The following is a 23,078-nucleotide window of genomic DNA, read 5'->3' on the forward strand; positions in this document are numbered from 1 at the left end:
GCCCTACTTCATATTTATAAGCTCCAATCGGGGCTTTAAGTCCTTGATTAGGAGCGTGTGAGCTTTTGGTCCCAACTGGCTGTGCCCATAGGCTTGTCACCAGGAGAACATTTGTGTTAATTGCACTGTGCTGTGTCAAGGAAACTTTGATTTATAGCTGGGGTGCACAAATAATGGTTGCCGAGCGCACATGGATTCGGTAGAACTTTGCCTTCCTGAATCTTTTTCCTTGCACTACGAAGAAGAGTAGGTACCTACCATTCTTCTTATACCCCCCCCTTCCGCTTTCCTTTCTTATCCCCCCCCCCCGCACTTTTTCCTTCTTCCTAATGGTGGGGAGGGGAGTAATAATAAAAATATATCCAACGTGAAATGCCGCTTTCAGGTAATGCCTCCTGGCGTCTTGTGTGCATGAGTGGAGTGTGTCCGTCTTGTCTCTTTTGTGCTGTGCTTTATCTGCTAATTCAGTAAGTGGAGGAATTGTTTTTCTCTCAACAATGTTACCTTTTGGGTCGGGAGCGGCGTGGCTGTCAGCAAAGCAGCTGTGCGAGTGACCGTCATTTCTTATTCAGGTACTAAGAATAGGCACTTGGCTTGGCCCAAAGACAGAGTGAATTGTTTCAGCAGATCTCTCAGAAAGATACACGGCCTTCCCTTCTCCTGCCCGCTCCTCCTGAAATGAGCGGAAGAGAGCTACTGTCTCAAACAAGGTTTAGATAATCTTTTGATCTTTTCCTCTTTCTGAGCTTTCTTGCCAAGCCCAGTTGGGAGTGGGGGACCAGCTCAAGAGTTTAATCCCACTTTAAGGATAGTGCTCTGTAATTAAGGTTTAATGTAAGGCTCCAGTCATTTACTGACAAATAGGTCCATTAAGTAGCAAAGGTGTATGTGTGTGCGCATATGTGCATGTGTGTGTGTGTGTGCCACTTCCTCAGCCAATGTGAGCTTTGTTTGCTTTTGACTGGAATTTAAAAACTGCTGTTATTCTTTTTAATGCATCCTATGCAGTAAAATATTATTTTGTATAAATAAAAATAAACATTTGGGGTATATAGCACATTTAATATTATTTATTGCATGCATGTTCTCTCAGCTCTGAACTAATAAAAAGCAGAAGGGAAAGAAGGTTTCTAAACCGGTGTATCACTTCACAACTTTGAGAGCCTGCAAACTTAATTTTGGCCTTAAAAAACCTTACGCCGCGGCAGAAGCTGGCAGTGGGCTCAGCCTTAGACCGAATGCATACCATGACAGTACTCAGAAGTGACTGTGTATTGTGGATATATGCCCACTAGCTGCCATTAATGACTGCATGTTAGATTGGTGAGTCACAATTAAATTACAGGCTTTTGTAAAAAGTGTCTTGGACATTGGGATATGATATAGGTAGATACACAATTAAAGAGTATGTCAATGTGTGCTATAATGTGTGTGTACATGGAAGGAGAGGAAGAGATAGGATTCCTTATTCACCTGCAGAAGAATGTAAATAAACTATATTAGAATGATCACTGAGATGCAGTTTGTAGATCAGTCTGTGGTTGTACAGTGTGGTTTAAAATGTCTTAATCTATGCCTAAGTGCAGTTGTCACTGTTTCAACTTGCGATGGCTAGCTTTTTTCTATGGAGAAGGTGAGAGGGGAGGAGAGAGATTCTAAAGTTAGGAAGATGCTCTCTTTTTAAGGACCTTTCTTGATTTTTGTTCTTAGAGCTAATTTGAATGATTAATTGTGATAAGCTTCTTAAAGTAGATGCATTTAAATGAAATCAGAGCATATGCCTTTTTGGCTCTGGCAGAAGAGTCTTACTATTCCTCCCACTTTGCCACAATTAGCTCTCTTCTTCCATCTCTCCCCCCACCCCCCATTAAAAGTCTTCCGGATGGATCTGTGGTTCAGTGGGCAAGCAGAGCTATCTAGTGTCCAGGAGCACATTGGTCTCTCTGTCTCGATTAATAAACCACAGAGTCTTACTTGCTATTAATATTGCTGGTAATTGTACTTCGGCTTTGTGGTATGTGATACAAACCAAACTATAAATTAAGCTACAAGAACATAATAAAGAAGCAGAATATTTGTAGAGTTTGTGCTTTATTGTGTGTGCACGGAGGAAGGCTTAGAAAACTTACAGAATGTGGATAAGTAAAAAGACAGTATGGTTTGAAATCTAGCTAGTCCACATTAAAGAATGCAAAACTTAAAGCCATCTGCCACCCTTGCTTTTACCTTTTCAGTAAAAGAAGAGAGTAAATGCTAATAATTTCAAAGAACAGTTAATAAGAGAAGAACAGATATATTTGCAGATATGTGCATATATGTGACTTTAAATACTATAAATGAATGTGATCATAACACAAAATCTCATCTTAACCTCTGATTAAAATGTAACATTGGCTAAAGGCTTGTAGAGCTGACTTAATTTTACTGACTGTTTTAACAGTTGTCACAGCTGTTGGAAGAAGGAAAGGCAATTGAAACACTCAAAAAAGGGCAGGGGGAGGACCTTGCTTAGTACATTTAAACATGATCTCTGAATGCCAAGCACAGAAAGGCAAATAGGTTTGTGACTTCAGATATCTTCTCTATACTGTCTATATGTTCCTTTCATTAATTTGAATCCAATCTCTATCACACTATGAAAATGCAGCAGTTCTAAAATGAAACAAAGCAACTGTGAATGTCATAGTACACCTAATTTTAAAGATAAGCAAACACACTGGGTTAATAGTAAAGGAGATAAAATGCACAGATGCCAAGAAACTTTGGATGGTTGGCTGAAATTTCAATAGTGAACCCTGATGCCACAATTGGAAGACAAAAGATGCTTTAAAACCATGGAACTGAAAACTATGTACAGCTTTTGGACCATTTAGCTTTAAGAAAATATTAATACATTTGAGAGCTGCTCTCTAGGTTTTTTTCTTGCTTTATTAATAACATTAGATATTTAAATAGTCTATTGTTTTTTGTTTTAATATCCCCTCCTTTGCTGCATTGTTCTTAAAATTCGATCCAGAAAGATGAACAGTATTTGGTACAGGGGAGGAGAGGGGTAATTAAGTGAAGAGAAAGTTAAAACTCTGTCTACTCTCCTTAGATAAGATCTCTCTATCTAATATAGATGACACTACCTCTGTCTATCTGTGTTAATATAATATGTAATCCCTATACATGAAAAATGATTAAAAAACCACTGTCTTTAAATCCAAACATGTAATTATGTAAGATATTAGCATGGTTGCTGTCTAAATGAGAATTTTTGGAGGGCTTTTCAAAATGGATCCTTATGCATCTACTTAAATAGGCCTTGTTACATGCTCCTTATTACTAAACTTCCAACTTTGAATTTCTGCTTTTCATACATGTTTTCTGCAAAATTTTGCAACTGACAGAGTGCAAAGAGCTGGTGCTGAAATATCTGACAGCTTTTTATTTGCTAGGCCTGACCTTTTTTTTTTTTTTTTAAGTGATGGTTGCTCATTTTAATGTGTTTATGGTTCTTTTCTTTTGTTTACTAAGCCTGGTGTGTTCCAGCAGTAATTAACCCGTGTTATTAGCAAAGCCCTTGTGGATATCCATTAATTCTCTTGAATGGATGATCATTTTCCTCCACTGTTATTTCCTCCCTTCCCCCGACATACTATCCTGTTTTAAATTTCTTATCATAAGATTGTTTTAGAAAGTACTTAATTTGGAAAGGTCAGATGATAAACTGATGCTTTTCAAAAACAAAATCCAGTAAGAAAAATAGCATTCTTGAAGAGTTGTGCGAAAGTAAGGCAGACAGGAAAGATCTCAATACATGTTTATTTTTTAAAAATAATATAATCAAAACAAACTCATTTTTCTTCTTGGAATCATTTCTTTCTTTTATGACCATTATGGGTTAGGAGATGAATTCTATTCCTTTCATCTGATCTGAAGTTACTTTGGACAGCAGTTTGTGCACTGAAAAAAAAAAATATTAAGCCTACAGGAAAAAAATGCTTCCGCTTAGACTGTCGAGTACAGATAAGGACTGCCTCATTAGCCAAACTCCACTTTTGCAATTATTTAAAAATACGTGGAACTATACATCAAACATAGAGGATAACTTGCTTGTGATTATCTTTGTAATTCTTGAAGCCACCTCTCAAAGCCGAGCCTAATTGTGTCAGATTCTAATAACACGATTCTAGGTTTGGTTTTGTTGTTGTTATTTTAAATAACAGTATACTTAAATAGCTTGGCAAATTTCCTGGTATCGAACATTTCTGATGCACAGTGACCTTTGTCTTGGTGCAAAAACAAATAGAAATGAACAGCACTAATATTTATTGACAGTCTTAAATGAATGCCCTCTTATGAATATTGTTAGCCTGTTACCAATCAGCAAAAATGCTGAATGTTAAGAAATTTGAAGTAAATTGGATACGCTCCCCTAGAAGCTTAAAACAACTTGGTTATTTTCCATATAGTTTCCATATAGTTTGGATTCTGCTTCATAGCATATACTCTAGAGACAAAAACAATAAAATGTTGGTCTCTGCCTAGTTTCTCTCTAGCCCTAGCAAGCTCTCAAGAGGAAATCTATGATTATGCTAGGCTGGTTCGGTTTTATCTCTTTTACATTCATTGGCCTTGTATTAAATTGTCATTGTCCTAGAGCACATGAGAGAGAGAGAGAAATGAATTGCACTTCTTGACATTCTCTGACAGTGAAATATTTAACTTCTCTGTCTCCAATCATACTCATATGTACATGTTTGATAGCGCTGGAATGACAACCAGCAGTCCCTGTTAGTCTGACATCCCCATTTTACATGTTTGCCATGGTTTGGGAACCAATTCTCTTTCTGTCTCTCTTTAACACCCAGTTTTACTTGGCTGAGGCGTATCAGCATCTATTTAAATTGATATAAAACAATTCCACATTTTATCGCAGCTGATAATGGTTGCATAAGCATGTGGCTGCTTGCTTTGTGCATGTTTCACCCTTATATCTGTTTGACTATATTTGTATGTTATAAACAGAGTACATGTGCAAACATTTTTGAAACTTTTTTGTTATCTTGAAAAAATAAACTCCGTAAGAACAATGTAGATATTAGATTGTAAAAAAAAAAAAAAAAAAGGAATCAGGACAATCACTGGTGCATTCCTTTAGATACGTAATCTAGCTGCTGTCATTTTCACATTTATTATTTCGTGCCACAGAAAGCTTGGGATTTTTATCTTTGTACTTTCTAGGTGTAATAAAAGGCATAACTCTTCCGACGTGCAGGTAGTTTAATATTAGAAGCATTGGTCTAAGGAGAAATTGCACATCCTTTTTCGTTTTGGTATTCTAAAGAAAATTACCTATAAGATTTTGCTTGCATTCTCTAAATTGTAAAGTATAATTAAAATTAAGCAATAAAATTATATTTATTTTACTACATGCCTAAGCTGTAAGTACTTCTTTAAAGAAAAAAAGAAAAAAAAAGATTCCAAAACACCAAATTTACAACTAAACTCTATCAACAAAATATATTAGGAAATAATAAGAGCTCAAGACGTCAAATGAGCCTGCATATAACATGGAGACCCTAAGGCAATTATTCTGGCACTCTTTTCATTCTAATTGGAAATACTTATTATATGAAACAATTATCCTCTACAGTTTAAACGTAGGTTTATGTCTATAACTTATTTTAATTTCCTAAAATAAAACTTTTATCTAGAATTTGCTTTTACTTTTGTTACTTAAGACTTCTGCTTTATCCTATTGCTAACTAACATTGAATGTATATGTGCTTACTTACGTAAACACAGAGGATATTTGTGTATGTGTATGTATGTGTGTATATGTGTATATGTGTACACACACATCTTGTGTGCCTGTATATATGTTAGATCTCTATATCATGGCTTCCTCCTTTATTTGCATTTTTGGCAAAGACATCTGTAGGATTGGATATTTAATTTTCTCTCATTGAAGTTTGTATTGAAAATTATGTCTTCAAGAGGAAAATATAGCCATTTTGTTAATCTGTACACTTATTGTCATGACACATTGTGCAAATAAAGACATGCACACACAGGGCAAGAGTGATCCTTTATTGTACTACAGTGATTTTGAATTTCAGGAGTTGCAGGGTTTTCAAATCAGAGTTTCTTTTCCCACAATTTATTAATACATATATTATTATTGTATAATTATGCAAGTTTGCTTATAAAGTTTAAACTATGGTAGTAATTTATGGGAACTTAGTCCAGGGGATCCTTTTTTATACCTAACCTAAATACAAGAAATTAACTGCAAAGTTAAGATTTGTTTTTCATTCAAGAAGCTGAATTTATACATTCATCAAACTGAAATTGAATCTAAAACTTTGGCTTTCTGTAACCATAAATACTTTGAAATAAATTATATGAACATTGACCCAAATTGCTGGTTGCATAAGCAGAAGATGCTGTGTTTGTACAAGGGGAAGATTGATCAGCAAGGTTCATCCTCTGAAGTTCGTAAAGGAAAGGCACAAACAGATGGAGAACCAGCAACATCCCATAGATAGGATAATTTCTCCACCTCTGTGGTAGAGTCTTTGGATGCAGGCCATTGAAATAAATGAAACATTTCTTGTGAATCCCCCCAGAAGGAAAACCAAATCTAGGTAGACTTTTATCAGCATATAGTCCATTTGTATTTGTTTGCAAGCTGCTATCTCACTTATTCTTCTGTGTCTTTTCAAGTTTAGAGTGAGACAGAAATGCACATCTCCTTTTCATCATTTTGATTGGAACTACATGCCATACGTAATGTGTTTTGGCAGCACTTACCTAGCCAAAGAAAACAAATTAATATTAGCCATGCTGTGGGGCATCTGAAGTATCACAGATGCGTCGATTTAGCTTTGCTCTGTCACACGACTTTTCCTTAAACAGCTGGTCGAACTGTCGCAAGATGTTGTAAAGGCTACAAAGAGAGTTTTAATAGGTGTGATCAGTGATTGAAGGCTGTGGCTATTTAGAATCAGAAGATGTTGCCAATGTGTAGGTGCTTGTTTTCAGCCTTCATGAAAAAAAATATGTAGGGAGTCAGAACTTAGACAATCCCTATTCATACCTGATCTTTAAAAAGTCAGATCTGGAGATAATAACAAAGAGTAAGGAGAAAAGCCACATGGAATAAAGTTGACTGACCCCTGGGCAACAGTTAAATTCCTTTTTGTATAAAGATGCAAGTAAATAAGGAGAGTAAGGTGTGTTGGGTCATGTTTCCTCCTCTTAGCCCCTGGGATTTTGTTCCTAGGTTTCCTCATAGTTGTTGACAGAAATAATATTGGAGAAAATTGTTACTCCCTTCTAACATCTGTGGTGTTTTAAATGTTTTTTTCCATAAGTGTTTTATACATTTTTATACATTCAAAAACTAGTAAGATATGAATATATCATGGATAACATAGCATGTTCAATCTGCTCTTTAAAATAATGTTCCATGTATAAAATATCAGAAAGCAAGCACTGACTTTTATATTTGTATATACAATTGCCTATTTTGTTTATTTCCAATACATTTCCACTTTTTGTAATATCTTGGGACTTGCTGTAGGTTTTAGCTTGATTTGTAAGTTAAAGGTTCTCTTTTTTTTTTCTTAAATATTCCCAGGTGATGTCAGATGAAAAGGGTATTATGGCTGAAATATACACCAGAGGAATTCATTTTGGCAAGCCTGGTCCATGTAGGTTAGTGAATCAACAAATAAATTGTTTTGTTTTTTGTTTACTTTAAGTTGAGCAGAGACAGAAAAAAAAGAGGAGAAGATAATAAGGAAATGAATTTTGAAAACAATATCATTATATTTATATGCTGGTAAATATCAGTATGCAGAAAAATGTAATGGTCAATAAATTCTGTATAAAATTTGCATGAAGACAGACCTTTTCCAGCCTAGCATATTAATATTTCTTCTTTTAATTATGAAATATTTATTCTATTAACTTACTACATTTATTCTTATTAACACTTTCATAGCAAATAGCTACCTCAAGGGTATGGTCCTAAACTCTGAAATGGCCTACACTTTTTCAAACATTTTTCCAGAAGCTGTAGAAATGGAAGATGGGATTTCTAGCCTCTAAAGGACATGTATTAGGCACTCTATGGTTGTATCACTGAATGATTTCTACTTAAGAAGGAGGGTCATGTTAACAAGAGCTAACATCCACTGCCAGCGGTTTACATTAATATGAGTGACACCTGTCCCATTAATCATAGGGACCATGGTTTCACAGATGGAGAAACAACAATCAGGTGAATTACACAGCACAGCACACTTGGCTTAATTCATCTCATTGTTTTCCTACCAATCTAGAGAATGGTTTGTTCTGTTCTGGGGACTAAGGCGTAAGCTTGAGTTGTACTCAGGTGGGAACACGTCCCAACCTTTTCTCTTAGAAAATATTCATTATAAGGAGTTGGAGATAGCAATGAAGGAAATAGTCCCTCCACTGTCTTTGGCATCTGATGGAGCAATGACTCTGGAATGTATATTCCTATGGTACAAGTAGCTGCTTTCTATACTCATTTGTCTATATATATATATATATGTGTGTGTGTGTGTGTGTGTGTGTGTGTGTATGTTCAAGAAATCACTAGCTGCATCAGAACCTTGAAGCAAACATTGCAAAATCATGTGACACATTCAGAGAAAAATTGATTAGATATTTAAGGTGCTGCAAGACTCTTTTTAATTAGAAGGCAAGAACAAAATTAAAAAAGCAACACACACAAATATATCCGATACGCCAAAATTCTCACATACAGCGAACTTAGAATAGTATTGGTATGTCCCCATTATAGGAGAGTCACATAAAAAAAATTCTGAAAGACAATTCTGGCTCCCTTCGTGCCACCTTCCCCCCCAGCCGCCCCCTATTCTAATGTTAGTGGTGCTCTTTATATAAATAGAGGTTTTTTCCTGGCTGACAATAGTTGAGGATACACACTTCTCATATTTTTGTGGTTCTAATATCAAACAGCAAACCTGGGGCATGTTGAAATCAGTCAACAGTTCTTCCAAGATACAGCTTATGTTTGATTGTGTGTAAATACAGTTAGTTAGCTGGGTTTATCTGATAGCCTGGCAGAAAGAGAGAGAAACAGGACAATCTGTTTTCAGTAACTGTGCTGTTCATACACCTGATAAGATTGAGAGTACTTTCGACTTGCTGATACGTTTTGAATAAGAAAAGAATAATCAGTTCCACAGGCACCAGCTTATCAGAAATGGAGCAAAATGCCAACACTTTTACATTAGCAAAAGTAAATGTTTTAGACTAGTCATGCTTCCCCCGCTCCCCATTTAAATTGAATAGTAGGGTACTTGTGAGTATGCAGTAATGAAGGAGAGAACTTATTACCTTGACTAAACTGTAAGTGAATATATTGGAAAAGAAGCCTTTGGCAACAGTAACAGTTCTTTTGATAAGTAGAATGTATCTGTTCCAAGTAATCTTCAGAACATTTTGGGGTCTTTGCCTCTTCCATCCTGTTCAGTGCATACCCACATTGATAGGGGAACATTAAGTTCATAATCCCAAATTCCCACCATTGTGTTTTAATATATGAGATCTGGAGTTCTATTAGGATCGGTATCTGATGCTAAAACTGCTGAATGTCTTGTTATCCACAACAAAGTGCTACATTTAAAAGAAAAAACAAAACAAAACAGAAATGTGTTCTTATTTAGGATAATTTTAGTGGAGACAAATAATAAAATATACTCATATAGATATCCAATTAATTTTTTTTAAAAAGACATACTTAATTAAGAGGAGACAACTAGACTGAATGCATCAGTTGTTTATAATTTTGAATCACTATCCATAGTAGTAATAAAATAATATTTAGCATGTTTTGCTTCTGGCTTAGATATCCTTTAGATAGTATGGTAGTTTGAGACTATTGTAATTGCTTTAACCGTGTTATATTTTTTGTCAAGCATGCAGATAAATTTGGTGTATTTGGGTTGATAAATTGTAGAGCAAACCACAATAGATTGATTTGGAATTTTTATTGATTACCCTCAGTAAGATTACTGTTTCCCATTTATGTCAATAACATCCTTGTTCTGTACCTCTAACTGAGACAGGGATTTTGAGAACAAAATGTTGGCAACTTGATAAAGTAGCTCCACTGTTCTGGTTTCAATAGGCTTTTTCAATGCACATACAGTATATATTTCATTGGCAAGTTCATTTTTGCAATTTAAGGCATTTAAAGAAAAAATATTCAATAAGTTTTATGAAATTTTAGCTAAAAATCAGTGGTTTCATTTGGGTGTAAAGTAATTTGAGTACTTGAGGCAAACTTCATGCTTTAGAGCTGTTGCTCAGAGGTTTCATTCTGTGAAGATGTCAACTGTAAATATAAAAATGCATCGCTGAAAATATGATGGTTTAAGATTCAAACGGAAATAAAATTCCCTGCCTGGGGAAACAGTGCAATCAAAAAAGAAGTCTTTCCTTCTCCTGAAGCATTTGGAAACAGTGAATTAAGACAACAGGGCACACTACACTTTTCTTTCAGCCACACTGCAGAGAAAACAATATTCTGTAAATCCACATATACCAATAAATAATTATATGGCACCATTTCTAGTGAAGCACATAAAATGTAATTAAGCAACCTCATATTGTATACTACAATTTGATTGATTTAAAAATGTTTTGTTTTTTTTAGCACTCCTGGATTTTTTTCCAGAATAGCAGAATCCTATGCTATTACATAGGATTGTGAATTCAGATCCTAATCATAGGGCTAGGTTTTAAGCTATGATCGATTAGAGATCCACAAGAGAATGTTCTGAAGACCTTTCAATTTTTTCTCTTTTCTGCTTAGATCGTTTTAAAAAACCAGTATCTTTCTGTTGGTTTCACATGTGACCATGGGATGAAAAACTAGGAATTAGCTAATGGTTTCTGTCTTCTTCCTGCTACTGCAATTAAGGAGGAAGATATTGCATTGATTCCAACACAGACTACAGGATTGCATTTATATCAGCAGTAATGGCACATCTAGTTCTTATTTGTGCATTGATTCAGCCTTTAAAGGTGTGGGGACACCAACAGTCAGTTGTGAAGTTCTGAGCTCAGTCACTTCACAAAAATGAACTGCTGTGGAAGTAAGAAAGATGAAGTCAGCTCTTCATTAAAGCAGGAAGTTTATTATGCAACCATCTTTCAAACAGTATGTCTAAGTGAATTCTTGGCTCTCTGTTTTGCAAGAGTTGAACAACAGTATAAGTAGGGCTGAAGCTCAGTTATAATCCATACTTTGCAGGGAGAAAGGCCTTGGCCCAGTTTTCGGTCTCTCCATTTAGAACTGGGAAGCACTGGCATTTGCAAAACTAGAAGGCTATAGCCAGGCTGTGTTTTATTAAGGCCAATTGATTAAAATCTACTGATAGAGCTCTGAGAGACTTCCTGTAAATTGGCTCAGGTTTCTAACTACGAATGTCATAATAATACCAAAAACCAAAATCATTCTCTTTTTAAATTGGGTTGCTTATTTAGGGGATACTAAGAATGGCTTTTTGAATGAAAGTATTTGCTTCTGTGACTATTTGCAAATTCCCAAGCTGAATCTGTGCCTAGGATTCCTGGCACTCTGATCTACAACAGTAGTGTGACACTGTTTTTAATTCTTAGGAAGACTACCTATATTTTTGTTTTGCAGCTGTACGCTAGGTAGTGGACCTTGGAGTTCTAACTGAGAACAAACTAATGCACCAGTGTAGAGCCTATGAGCCCAAAGTCAGCCCATTCTTGGTGTTAATAATGCTAAGAGAGATGGACGAGTGCTGCCCTATATCTTGCAATAACTATTGCTCTTCCAAATCTCTAATTCACATCATGGTAAGTTGGCAGGGTCTCAAAATACTTGCTTAATGTTTGTTAGGACTGGACTACATATCTTTTGACCAGGCTACAACAAGCAGAGAGGGCAAAGCAGCTAAGACAAAACAAGTCTTGTCTTTGCAAAAGAATTGCAGTGTAGCTATGGTGTATTGCATCCCAGGTTAAAAGGGGGAAAAAAACTGGGGTTGGGTGGTGACATAGGGGTCCTGAAAGTTTACAAAGGACAAAAAATGCTAATTACAATTTTTAACATTACACATCTCAGCAGAAATGGGTTGTTTTCCATAGGTGTTGCTGAAATTCTGCAGATCTTAATAGCACATGAGAGAAACCTTACATTAATTAAAAACAGCAATTATTTCTAGATTAACTTCCATAAGATTGTGCTCTTTAGTGTTCAGACTGATAAGCCATATAATATTTGCTTTTGGTGGCCATTCTGTCAATGTGAAGCAAAAAATTCCATGTATGTTCAGGGGACTTAGCACAAAAGATCATGTACAGGTAGGCCTTGACTTACGAGCACAATTGGGACTGGAACTTCTGTCGCTAAGTGATGTGGTCATTAAGTGAGTCACATGGTTGTTAAGCGAATCTGGCTTCCCCCATTGACTTTGCTTGTTGGAAGCCCCCTGGGAAGGTCACAGATGGCAATCACATGACCCTGAGATGAGCAACCATCGTAAATAAGTGCTGGTTGCCAAGCGTCTGAATTTTGATCACATGACACTGCAACAGTCATAAGGGCAAGAACTGGTCATAAGTCATTTTTTTCAGCGCCATCATAACTTTGAACAGTTGTTAAATGAATGGTCGTAAGTCGAGGACTACCTGTAGTATGCATTTTTAAATAATACTGTTATAATTGATACTGAAAATGGGTTCAAGTTTTATGTGAAATGTAGATATTTATAACCCATATTTACATAAGATTTCCATTGTTACTGCTATTTTTTTTCAAACAACCATAAGCAAATTTTGTATGAAAAATGCGATCACAAAAACGTTCCTTAGAAATAAAATGGGACATTGTTGGGTACATATCTGCATAATTACACTTCTTTTTACACCTCAGAAAATACACACTTTTATAGAATGGGAATAAGCCTCTAACGGAGTAAAACTTCCATATTCTGGACAAAATGTATACTGAATGTATCAGAACAGCAACAAGTATTTTAGCTTTTAATGAAAATGTTATTGTACTAAAACCTTTGCACAAATATACGTGTGCTTCAATTATATGTGCACTACTTTAAGAAACTGGAATCGGCTTTTGTTTTGGGTTCAGCAGAATGACTTTTGTTGACAGTCTAGGCGGGGTTAGCATAGATATACTCAGAGCAGCACAAACCATAAACCATCAGTAAGCAGCAGGTGTGAACAACATAAAACAGGATTAGCATTGAACCAAAGTGTGCAGTAAAAACAGAAGCCCTGCCTTGGTTGCAGAAGGAAAGTCAAATAGAAACAGTCCCACACCATGCGCACCCAGTTTACTAAACACTGTTCAATAGACTAGGTAAATGATGCTGTTCAGTTGCTGCAGAGTCACAAGGAATTTTTTTATACCTGCTTCCCAGTGTTCTCACCATTGAGTAGTCTGTACTGCAAGCCCGTCTGGAGCATGGACCTGTTTGAATTCTGTATTATGTCTTTCATATGGGTGGCATATCTACATATGAAAAAATAAATAAATAAATAAATAAATATTAATTCAGTCCCATAGAAGTTAAGTGGAATGGGGAAAAAAACAAGATATTGTTAGAGGCAGACTAGGCTGAAGTAGACTGGCCTTGAAGAGAGTATAGAAATTATTATTATTCTTTGCAATAATGATGCTTATATAGAATATCAATAGGATTAAAATGTGCCATAGTCAAAGTTATCAGAATGAACATGTAAACTGGGAAAAAATAATGATGGGAACGCAATGGGATACAGGTATTTTATATTTGTTTGTTTTTTTACCTGTGTACTTGTTAATTGTATGTCACTGTTCCTAATTTCTATTTTTTTAATGCTTTTATCATTAGGATTTCACTAGCCGTATAGTCCACGCAGAGAATTTAGTTGGCAAGGAAATTAAAAACATAATAAATGAATGTAAAATCTTAATGATTAATTTCACATTTTAGCATATCTCACTTTACACGTGTGGAACAAAATATATATTGACTATTTTATTTTGCTGCCTATGTTTCCTGATATATAAATACACAGTTTTAGAAGTATTATTTTTCCACATGACAATTCTTAGTCTTCTTGATAACCCCTCTGCAAGATTTATTTGAGCCCCAGAATATAAGGAAAAATACTCAGCTATATTGTGTATGAGGCTGGTAACAAAGCAAGCGCTGTTTTAAAAATTGCTCTGCACCCTGCAGCTCCCATTGAGAAAAAATAAGAGATGCTGAGTTTCAGCGCCTTTGAAATTCTGACCCCAATTGTAGCAGCTGTGCACTTTGGTGAATTATGGTATCTAGATTCAATATAGCTAATTTAAAAGTACAGCTCTTTTCCCATCCTGTGGAAACATCTCATTTTTTGAAAATGGCACTGGGACATAAGAATTATTTTTTCAAATACTGTGTTCTTCTTTTCTCTGTACCTGCACGTGTAGTACTGGTATACACATTTCTAGATATAATCTATGATCAGGCAGAATTCTTTTTAGCTTTCACAGCTTATTATACCAGTTAAGGCTGTACTCTTAAACTCTAAAATCTAAAAAGGGAGTGAGTCCCATTGAACTCCATGGGTTTACTTTAAAAAAAACATGCATAGAATTATACAGTACGCATGCAATCAGATGTTTAGGCATTTTTTTTTTTTTACAGTTTAGTGCATGTATTCTGGACATTTTATAGTGCTACTTAAATACATTGGTGATTTGGGAGAAGAAATATGTATAGTAAATAAACTAGCTAAACTTAGCATTTCATGAATAACGCTCTTCTACCCAGAAGCATAGCGACTTGTGCAGTCAATGGGTACATCATGATTGTATTTTGGCTCCCTACAAAATTAAGGAAGTTCCCATATATATGCATCTGAAATATTGCAAGCTATAAAGAATCTCAACAAATAAATACCGCACATAATTTTCTTTTAAAAAAGCTATCTGAAAATAATATTTAGGAGAGATTTGCAAAATAGGAATTGTGATGGTGGAACAATATATTTCTGTAAGCTTAAAAGAGTAACCTTTTTTTAAAATCACATGGAGCACATATATTATGGGATAATTCTTATATATTGACTTGCTTCTCCATTCTGTATATAAAAGTACAATATACAATTTTCCAGTTTTGGACTAAATCCCATATTTCAAAAGCAATTATGTTTAAAAAAATGCTTTTATTGACTTTACTTGGATTTTTAACTAATTCATATAGATTAACATATATAGATATAGTTCTTGAAACAGACAATTTTCTTGTAGAAATCTGAACTTGCTGGAAAAAGCTTTGCCCTTATCAGAACGCTAACAATACTATCTATTTATTTATTTGGCCATAATTTAAAGGATACATTTCCAAATCTTTTCAGATGTTTCCATTGTTGACATTAGAATCTTCCTTTTTTCTTTAGTGTCTGTTTGTTGATTGTTTATTAAAAACAAAAACCATCCCACAGCTGTTTATAAATTAAAAATACCAGAAACCAAAAACTGAGAACCAAGGAGATAATGTTTCTAAGGGGTAAGCCCAACAATATTAAGTAAGATCTCCAGCTTTAAGAATAATTATAATTTAAAAGATTGATTATTGCAGATCAGATGAAGTTATTCCTTTTCTATCCTGTTCCTCCATATTTTTTTGCCATGCTGTTAATGGTGGACTGGATCTTGGACAGTACCCATCAGTATGTAACAGTTTGCATGCTTATCTGAAGCTTATCCAAACTGCTTAACCTTTCTGGCCTCAAAATCAGTCTGCAAATCCTATGAGAGCAGTCTGTCTTGTGAGATTTTAAATAGACCCTTGTTTGTGTCAAATCAGAAATACACCAAGAATTTTAATATAGGATTTCAGTAGTTTTCTTTACTAACCCTCTATCTTTTCTTATAATACCTTTTTTATATTAAGTGCAAAAATGTAGTTTGAATACACATTTTTCCAAGTGCTATTGCCAGTTCAGATCAGCTTTAAAACAATCAGTTCCTATCTCTTCTGATATGCTTCTTCCATCCTTTAAATTGAGAAGCTTGCAGTAAACTCTGTTTTGTTATATAGATAAACATGTAAAAATTAACTTATCGTATGGACTAGAATTGGCTTTATATAGTCGGTCAAGAGCTCAAGAGAAGTATAATTAAGGGTGCAGGCACAGTGTTTATTTCTGAATATAAACATAATGTACATACATTGTTATTAAGGCCATTAAAAATCGGGTAAGACATCAGAAGTCTGGACATAAAGAATAAGTGGGATTCGAAGTAAATTTCTGATACTACCTTTGGTTATGAGGAAGAACCAGGAGCAAAAGCAGAGGGAAAGAACTCTGAAAGGTCTGATGACAATACTTGGAAAGCCGTATGTGCTTGCATTGTGTGTTGTTGTTGTTGTTGTTGTTGTTATATTTTGAATGTATTGCCTGCATTTTCAGATTCTAAAAATTGCATTGCTACAGCATTTCCTTTCTACCTATCTTGAATCTGGAAGTTTGGTGAATCCACTGTTACTGAAATCAGTGGGGATTTGGGGTTTGTATCTGACAAGCAGTCCGCTTCAGGCAGAAACCCAGTACATTTTTTAAGCGATCAGTTGACACCACAGAATGCAGAACAGTTTGTAAGCGGAGAAATGTATTTCAGGGTGGGAAACAACAGCATGCATTTCTTAATGTGTGTAGTTCAAAAGCATCAGCTGTTTTCCTGCTGGTGAAGGTTTTAGTTATCCCTTTCTTATGTGATAACTCTATTGCTAAATTTGTCAGTAAAAGAATATGAGCGGGTGGGAGCTCTTTGAGAATCTTCTATGAGATTAAAAAATGGAATTTGGTTAGAAAATGCAAGCAAACAGCCAGTCGTTTATTTAACCATATCCCGTAGATTTGTGCGTAGATTTTTCTCTCTTCCCCTTCCCTTCTCCTTTCTTGCATGCCCCTTTCTGCTACGCTGACGATAATGTACCTGGAAGGAAAAGGCCGTGCAAGCCAAGGCAGCCAGCGTCAGACAGGGCGGTCTGCCATCTGTCCCACCTGCTGCATTCATGTGTCCATCTGCTTGCTGCAGTTGCTCATTGCGAGCTTCGACAGAAGAATGTTCAGCCTGAAAAGGAGGCAGTGTGAATTATTTAGGTACCTCTAGTGTAAATAAAGAAAGGAAAATAGAAGCGGGGGGGGGGGGGTTGAGTGGATTGGGGGAAGAACCTGTATGTTTTGGAATGTGTTTAATGCATGAGAGCATTTGATCTGCATCTAGATGTAGGTGTACAGATGATTACGAAGATTACAATCCAGTGAATTTTATCCTGATTTAGATAGCCTGGCTTACCCGTAAAATGTAGCCTCTTCTTAGATGAAGAAGACTTGGCAAGAGTTAGCCCAGGTAAAGCTGCTAAAATCTCATATTTAGAGGATTCATTTAGCCAGTATCACTCTTTTTAAGAGCTTAGGGGAGATCTTTGTCTACCAAGACTTTATAGATATTAGAGCTTTCATACCTCATGAAATGTCCATGGCTACCCTTATTTTAAGCTAATTCAGTTGGAAAAAAGTATCAAAGATTTTTTTTTCCTCATGTCCTTCAAAATCTTATTTCTAACCTCAGATATAATGTCATACAGCTAATGGAGATTTTTTAAGTGACCAAAGAAAATTTCAGCACAATTGTAATATACACTACAGCCAAAAATATAATGGTTAGCTTATAATCAGCTAAAACAGCTCCTAAAATTGGATGATTTATGGCCATCTTTAATTACTTCTTTTTTTAATCAAATCATGCAAATTATCTGTTAAGTATATTTGACATATTGGCTTTATTTGTGAAATTTTTAAAAATATTATTCTTCCAATTTTAATAAAAATGAAACTTTTGTTTTAATGCAATTTTTTTATGATACAGAGAATGAAGACAGCTCAGGTGTTATACTTCTGTGACAGAAGAATTTTCAATTCTTCAGCAATATCCATCTATCTAAGTCTAATTGTTTGGCTTTTTTTCTAAGCCAAACATAAAAGAAAGAACTTTTCATAAGATGCCTGTATGAAAAAAAGGTACAGGGTTAGGTGTCACTGCTTTGCCTAGTTTTAGGTCTGTAGAATAAAGAAACACAGTATCTTGATATTTCAGCTACCTACCTACTTCTCTAAGATTTGCAGGAAATTCAGCCACAGTCTTCAAAGGGATTTGAGTGGATTTGATTCTTTAAGGTTAGTTCTTGTCAAATCTATTTTTCAATTCTTATGCAAAACTCTTTTAATGTTGTTTAAAGCCAATAAGTCTGCAGCTATTATGAGGACAATTTCATATACTTGCAATAAATAGTTATGAGAACCACTCTATTGGCATGAGAAAAAAACCCCAAGAATTTACTTGTATTATTTCAAATTAAAACTCTCTATTCTTTGATTGCAAATTTCACCTAGTTTTTATTAATGAAACATTGGGGTACCTGATAATTGCGTTTGTACCACAAACTACCTACTTTTTCTGTTAATATACTCAGAGAACAAATTAAACTTTTTTTTACAGAGTGATTATATTGGAAAGATTAATTTTTGTACAGTTATTTGATTTGCTTAATGCTTAGTTATGTGGCTGCAGTCAGCAAACAAGCAGACCAGATCTGGTATGTTGGCATGGGGCAGCCTATGAAGAAGCCTAATGGTGACTTTCAAAATGAATATGTGGGGTAGAATGATGCTTAACGTAGGAAATGAAGAACACTTAATACTATATGTATGTACATGTGAGTATATAATATATGCTATCAGATGCCATGCTCTGTTACTATATAGCTGACTTTCACATCACTGCCAGATATTTTTAGGACCATCTTATGGGGACTAGCTGACAAAGTCCATGAGGGGGCAATCCAGAATAGCCTGCTATGTAGAGCAACCAACATAAGCAATTCCCAGATTATTTCCACACAAAATAACAAAGCAACTCTTATTTTCACACACACACACACACACACACACACACACACACCAGCTGTACACTGTAGACTTTGTTGTATTTGGAGAGAAAAGCTGAAAACTAAGCAGAAATTAAGGATTTAAAATTTACCTACCCATTTTAGCTAAGAGCATAAAGTTCATGTGAATGTAAACAATGGCCTTATTTAGGCTTCATTTAACAACAATGTTTAAACTTTTGCAGTTAGTTTGAATTGTTTAAAAGTTAGCTTTTAATTTTGATGTCTGGTAGCATAAATGTGGCTGTTTATTGACATAATTTATTAATTATATGATTGTGTAGCATCTACGGCACTACTTAGTAATGTTACACAGAGTTCCATTATTCCCACTCCACAACTGGATATAAATGCTGTGCGTTCCCTTCCCCTCTCAACATTTAATGTTTGGAGCGCAGGAGAGGATAGTATTGGTTTGGATAAAGGCGATAAGTAAAAAGACCTGTCCAGATATCAGGTAATGAATTTTGTTTGCAGGATACCTCAAGGTATTTTAGTAAGAAAATGGTTACATTTAGAATAATTTTCTGTAGAAGAGATTATATATATATATATATATATATATATATATATATATATATGTGTGTGTGTGTGTGTGTGTGTGTGTGTGTGTGTGTATATCATAGCTTGTTTTCACATTTTTAAAAAAAATAAATTTTCTACATTAACATGGATTTCAAGTGCAGTGCTAAAACATTTCAAGTGTATGGTGATTTTGACAAGAAATTTATTTGTCTGGGTCTAAAAAGTGCAACTAATAAGCATTGTGGTCAGATGAAAGACCAGGACAATAAATAAAGGTGAAGGTTTCTTTCTTTCCATCTATCTTACTTGTTAGCCATTCTTGAATGGAAGCTCAGAAGGAACTAAGTAGTTAATTTCTTAGGGAGACCAAATGGGTGTATTACCTTAAATGACACATTTGCTCCTGAGCTCCAGCAGGAGAAATGAGTCATATTAAAAATTAGTTTGGGAGGACTTGAATAGGACACATTTTTCTCCCTCCTGCATACTGCATCACTAATGTTGCCAGTCCCTCACTTTTTGTAATTGCCAAATTCATTTTCAGAAATTAGTGAAGAGTATAGGCAGGGGGCAAAGAAAGCTATTTTGACCAATCATGAAGTTGGTTTCATCGCACTGTTGTGAGCCGAATCTTGAGAAAACAAGCACACACATGCACTCATAGTTAGGGATCTTTTTTCATATTGATTAAAAACCATAACAGTTTGAGAAGAACAAGACTTAAAAAAACAAAACAGTTTCCACTAGTATAGAGCAATATTAGTCTCAGTTTTATTTTCCAGCTGCCTGTTTGGACTAGAGCGAAGTCTCTGATCAATTTGCATAGAGGCTTTGCAATGTCTTAAGAATCCATCGTCATTTGTAGATGGATGCCTGAAAAACTGCATCCTCAGAAAGCCAAAATACCACCTCAGAAAAATATCAATAACTGCAATTATACTGCCATCCAATGGCGGAGGCTTTGTTTCATCCAGAACCCAGCTAAATCCCCCCCCCAACCTATTTCAGATTATTCTCTCTCTCCCCCCTCCCACCCCTATATATTTTATTTTCATGGTCAAATGCGTTGTAATTTACTAATCTGAAAAGGAAATACCTTAGTATTGTGAATTTACAATGAAATTGCTATAATAACAAATGGGAAAATACAGTTTTGTTTCTTTAAAATGTTATACCCACAATTCTTTACTAAGCTAAGGAGAATTTTAAATAGGAAAAAAAAGTATCTTTTTTCTTTCCTACAGATCATGGTTTTATTCAGATAATAATGTCTTGGCTGCCTTTGCCCATAAGTCCCCTTCATGCAAGCTATGATTAAAACCAATTAACCATTTGTTAGTTTGGACAAATATGAAGGAACTCATACAAAGGAAGCAATGAAGAAGTAGCTCATGCAGGCAGAAGCTTTTGTCATATCTTGGTTTATTAAGCCAAGATATGATCATCCAGATTCAGTTAATATTTCCCCTATACAAAGAGGGAGGAAGGGTTAGGAGTGGTTGAGTTCCCCTGGGGGAGAAAGTGTATGGATGGCGTATGAGCACACTTGTTAATCTAATCCCTTCCTTTCTCTTGAGAGAATTTGAAGAATACGCATACTACATATCAGCACAGTTTAAGTAGGTTGGTTAAATTAAAGAAAGAACTAGAGGTCAGTCTACTAGTATGCAGACATTAGAAACAGAAGCTTCAAAGGAGACATTAAAAACCCACACATTACTAGTAAGAAAAATCACCTGAAGTTATTTCCTATTCTTTGCAGGCTCAGCTTCATTTCAATGCTCCAATATTTTAATTGTATTTTGTTTAAAGTGTTAATTTAAATATTTGTGGGGTTTGCTTTAATAAAACGAAGGTGCTGTTTGAGAAGGATGCTATTTCTGTCATTGGATATGTGAGTGTAAAGATGGGAAACAGGGTTAGTGAAGGCACTGGGCTGTTCATTTTATACTATTACCTGTCCATCTGTCCGCTGGAATGGACCACTTATCATGCTTCTAGATTTTTCTCTTTCAACTTTAAGAATTATGAAAGAAAAAATCCATTTTTTCCCTGTTCCTTTGTGACAGGTAGACTGAAGATTGTGGCCATTTGGATTAAAAACATATCCATCACTACCAGCCGACAGGTTATTATTATGTCTCCTTTGAATATATGAATTTCATCTGCTATGTATTGGAAGTCTAAGAATGCCAACTTTTTATATAAATAATTATCTTGCCAGTGATGTACTGCATACTGTTGCCATATTTTTTCACTTTCACAGCATTCTTGGCCTCATCACCTATAACATAAATCTTAAGCTTTCATATTTAATAAAAACCTTTAGACTAGCAATCTCTCCGTAATGCAGAGTGAACCAATCACACATCATCATCTGGCTATCATTTATTTGTTTTGTGGTGACAGATGTTTTAGAAGATATCCCTGTTTAAATTTGATGGCATGTTTGATACAGCCAGGCAGTGGAAAGAGACCGTATTTATAGTCTAATTCTGAGCTTGATGGTCTATGCATCTGCTAAGTAGATTTCAGGTTGAGAATTGGGAAAATGATGGCAGGTACCTCATTTAGTATCAGAATTTTCTGGATGTAAGTAAAATGGAAGATGCAAAATGTCCTCAGATTGCAATGATTGGGTATATTTAGAAGACAATACATGGAAAGGCTGTTTAGAGTGGATAACATGGAGGTAAATGGGAACCCATCAGAGCAATTCGCTTCAATGCTGCTTGTATAAGTGCACTTCCACAAAGAGCCTTTTGTGATTTCTGCCCTTGTCTGGAATGTTATAAAATTTCATGTATTTGATCTATTTACCAATCCTTTCTTCAATTAAACCTGATTTCCTGTGCCCACACAAAATATTATACTCTAGCCCCCATTCTTGAGAGTTGTTTTGTTCGTTTGCTTGCTTGTTTGGCCTTTAAAGTCCTGAGCACGTTCAGCTCGAGTGTTTGACTCTTAAACTGAAATCAATGTGATTTACAGTCAATTAACCAGATTTGACAAGTGTATGCTAACTTAGTTAAAGCTTCAGGTGCATAAACTAGTTCTGATTCTTTCCTGTATACAAAACCCTTGTGATTGAATCCATTTCACTGTCACAAACACTTTAGATCTGCCGAGAAATAAAGAAGTACAATACTTATAGCATTAAAACAGCCGTATTAGATATCACTATTTTTTATGGTATATAAGTTGACTGTATCTTCTCTCCTTCTGAAGCAAACATACAGCGAATATAATCAAATACTTGGCCATAGAGATGAATACTGCATATGCTGAAAGACATCCTTTATGTAGATTCGTTTAAACTATGTATTTAGCTCTAATAATGATTGCTTAAGTGTAAGGATTCTGAGAACAAGTAAAATTAGGAACAAATAAGCATACAGAGAATCTGTAAAGATGCTTATTCTACTTTTTTTCCTACAGAGAGTAAAGAAGTAACATTATGCCATTTTTGCCTGATTTTTTGCTCAGGGAAGCCAAAGGCAAAGCTCTAGCCCACAAAGC

The 23,078-nt window shown here is 35.2% G+C and overlaps 1 protein-coding gene across 9 annotated transcripts in view; it reads left to right on the forward strand.

The window, feature by feature from the left end:
• The window catches only part of ESRRG (estrogen related receptor gamma), a 439,525-nt gene that overhangs the window by 242,367 nt on the left and 174,080 nt on the right, over positions 1-23,078 (forward strand). For 3 of the 9 annotated variants that reach the window (XM_088146629.1, XM_088146635.1, XM_088146662.1), the window contains one exon: positions 7,631-7,707. The exons of 1 other annotated variant lie outside the window; for it this stretch is intronic. In XM_088146629.1, the coding sequence (XP_088002755.1) occupies positions 7,634-7,707 (74 nt within the window). In that variant the 5' untranslated portion in view covers positions 7,631-7,633. Of the gene's footprint in view, positions 1-42; positions 251-7,630; positions 7,708-23,078 lie in introns of those variants that run through there. 5 more of the 9 variants (XM_025177618.2, XM_025177594.2, XM_025177647.2 and 2 more) reach the window with 5 other exon arrangements.

The sequence above is a fragment of the Python bivittatus genome, unplaced genomic scaffold (genome assembly GCF_059951505.1).
Source record: "Python bivittatus isolate LINGU-HERP-01145 unplaced genomic scaffold, Pbiv_v1 ctg000020_np1212, whole genome shotgun sequence".
In the NCBI taxonomy this organism is placed as follows: Eukaryota; Metazoa; Chordata; class Lepidosauria; order Squamata; family Pythonidae; genus Python; species Python bivittatus.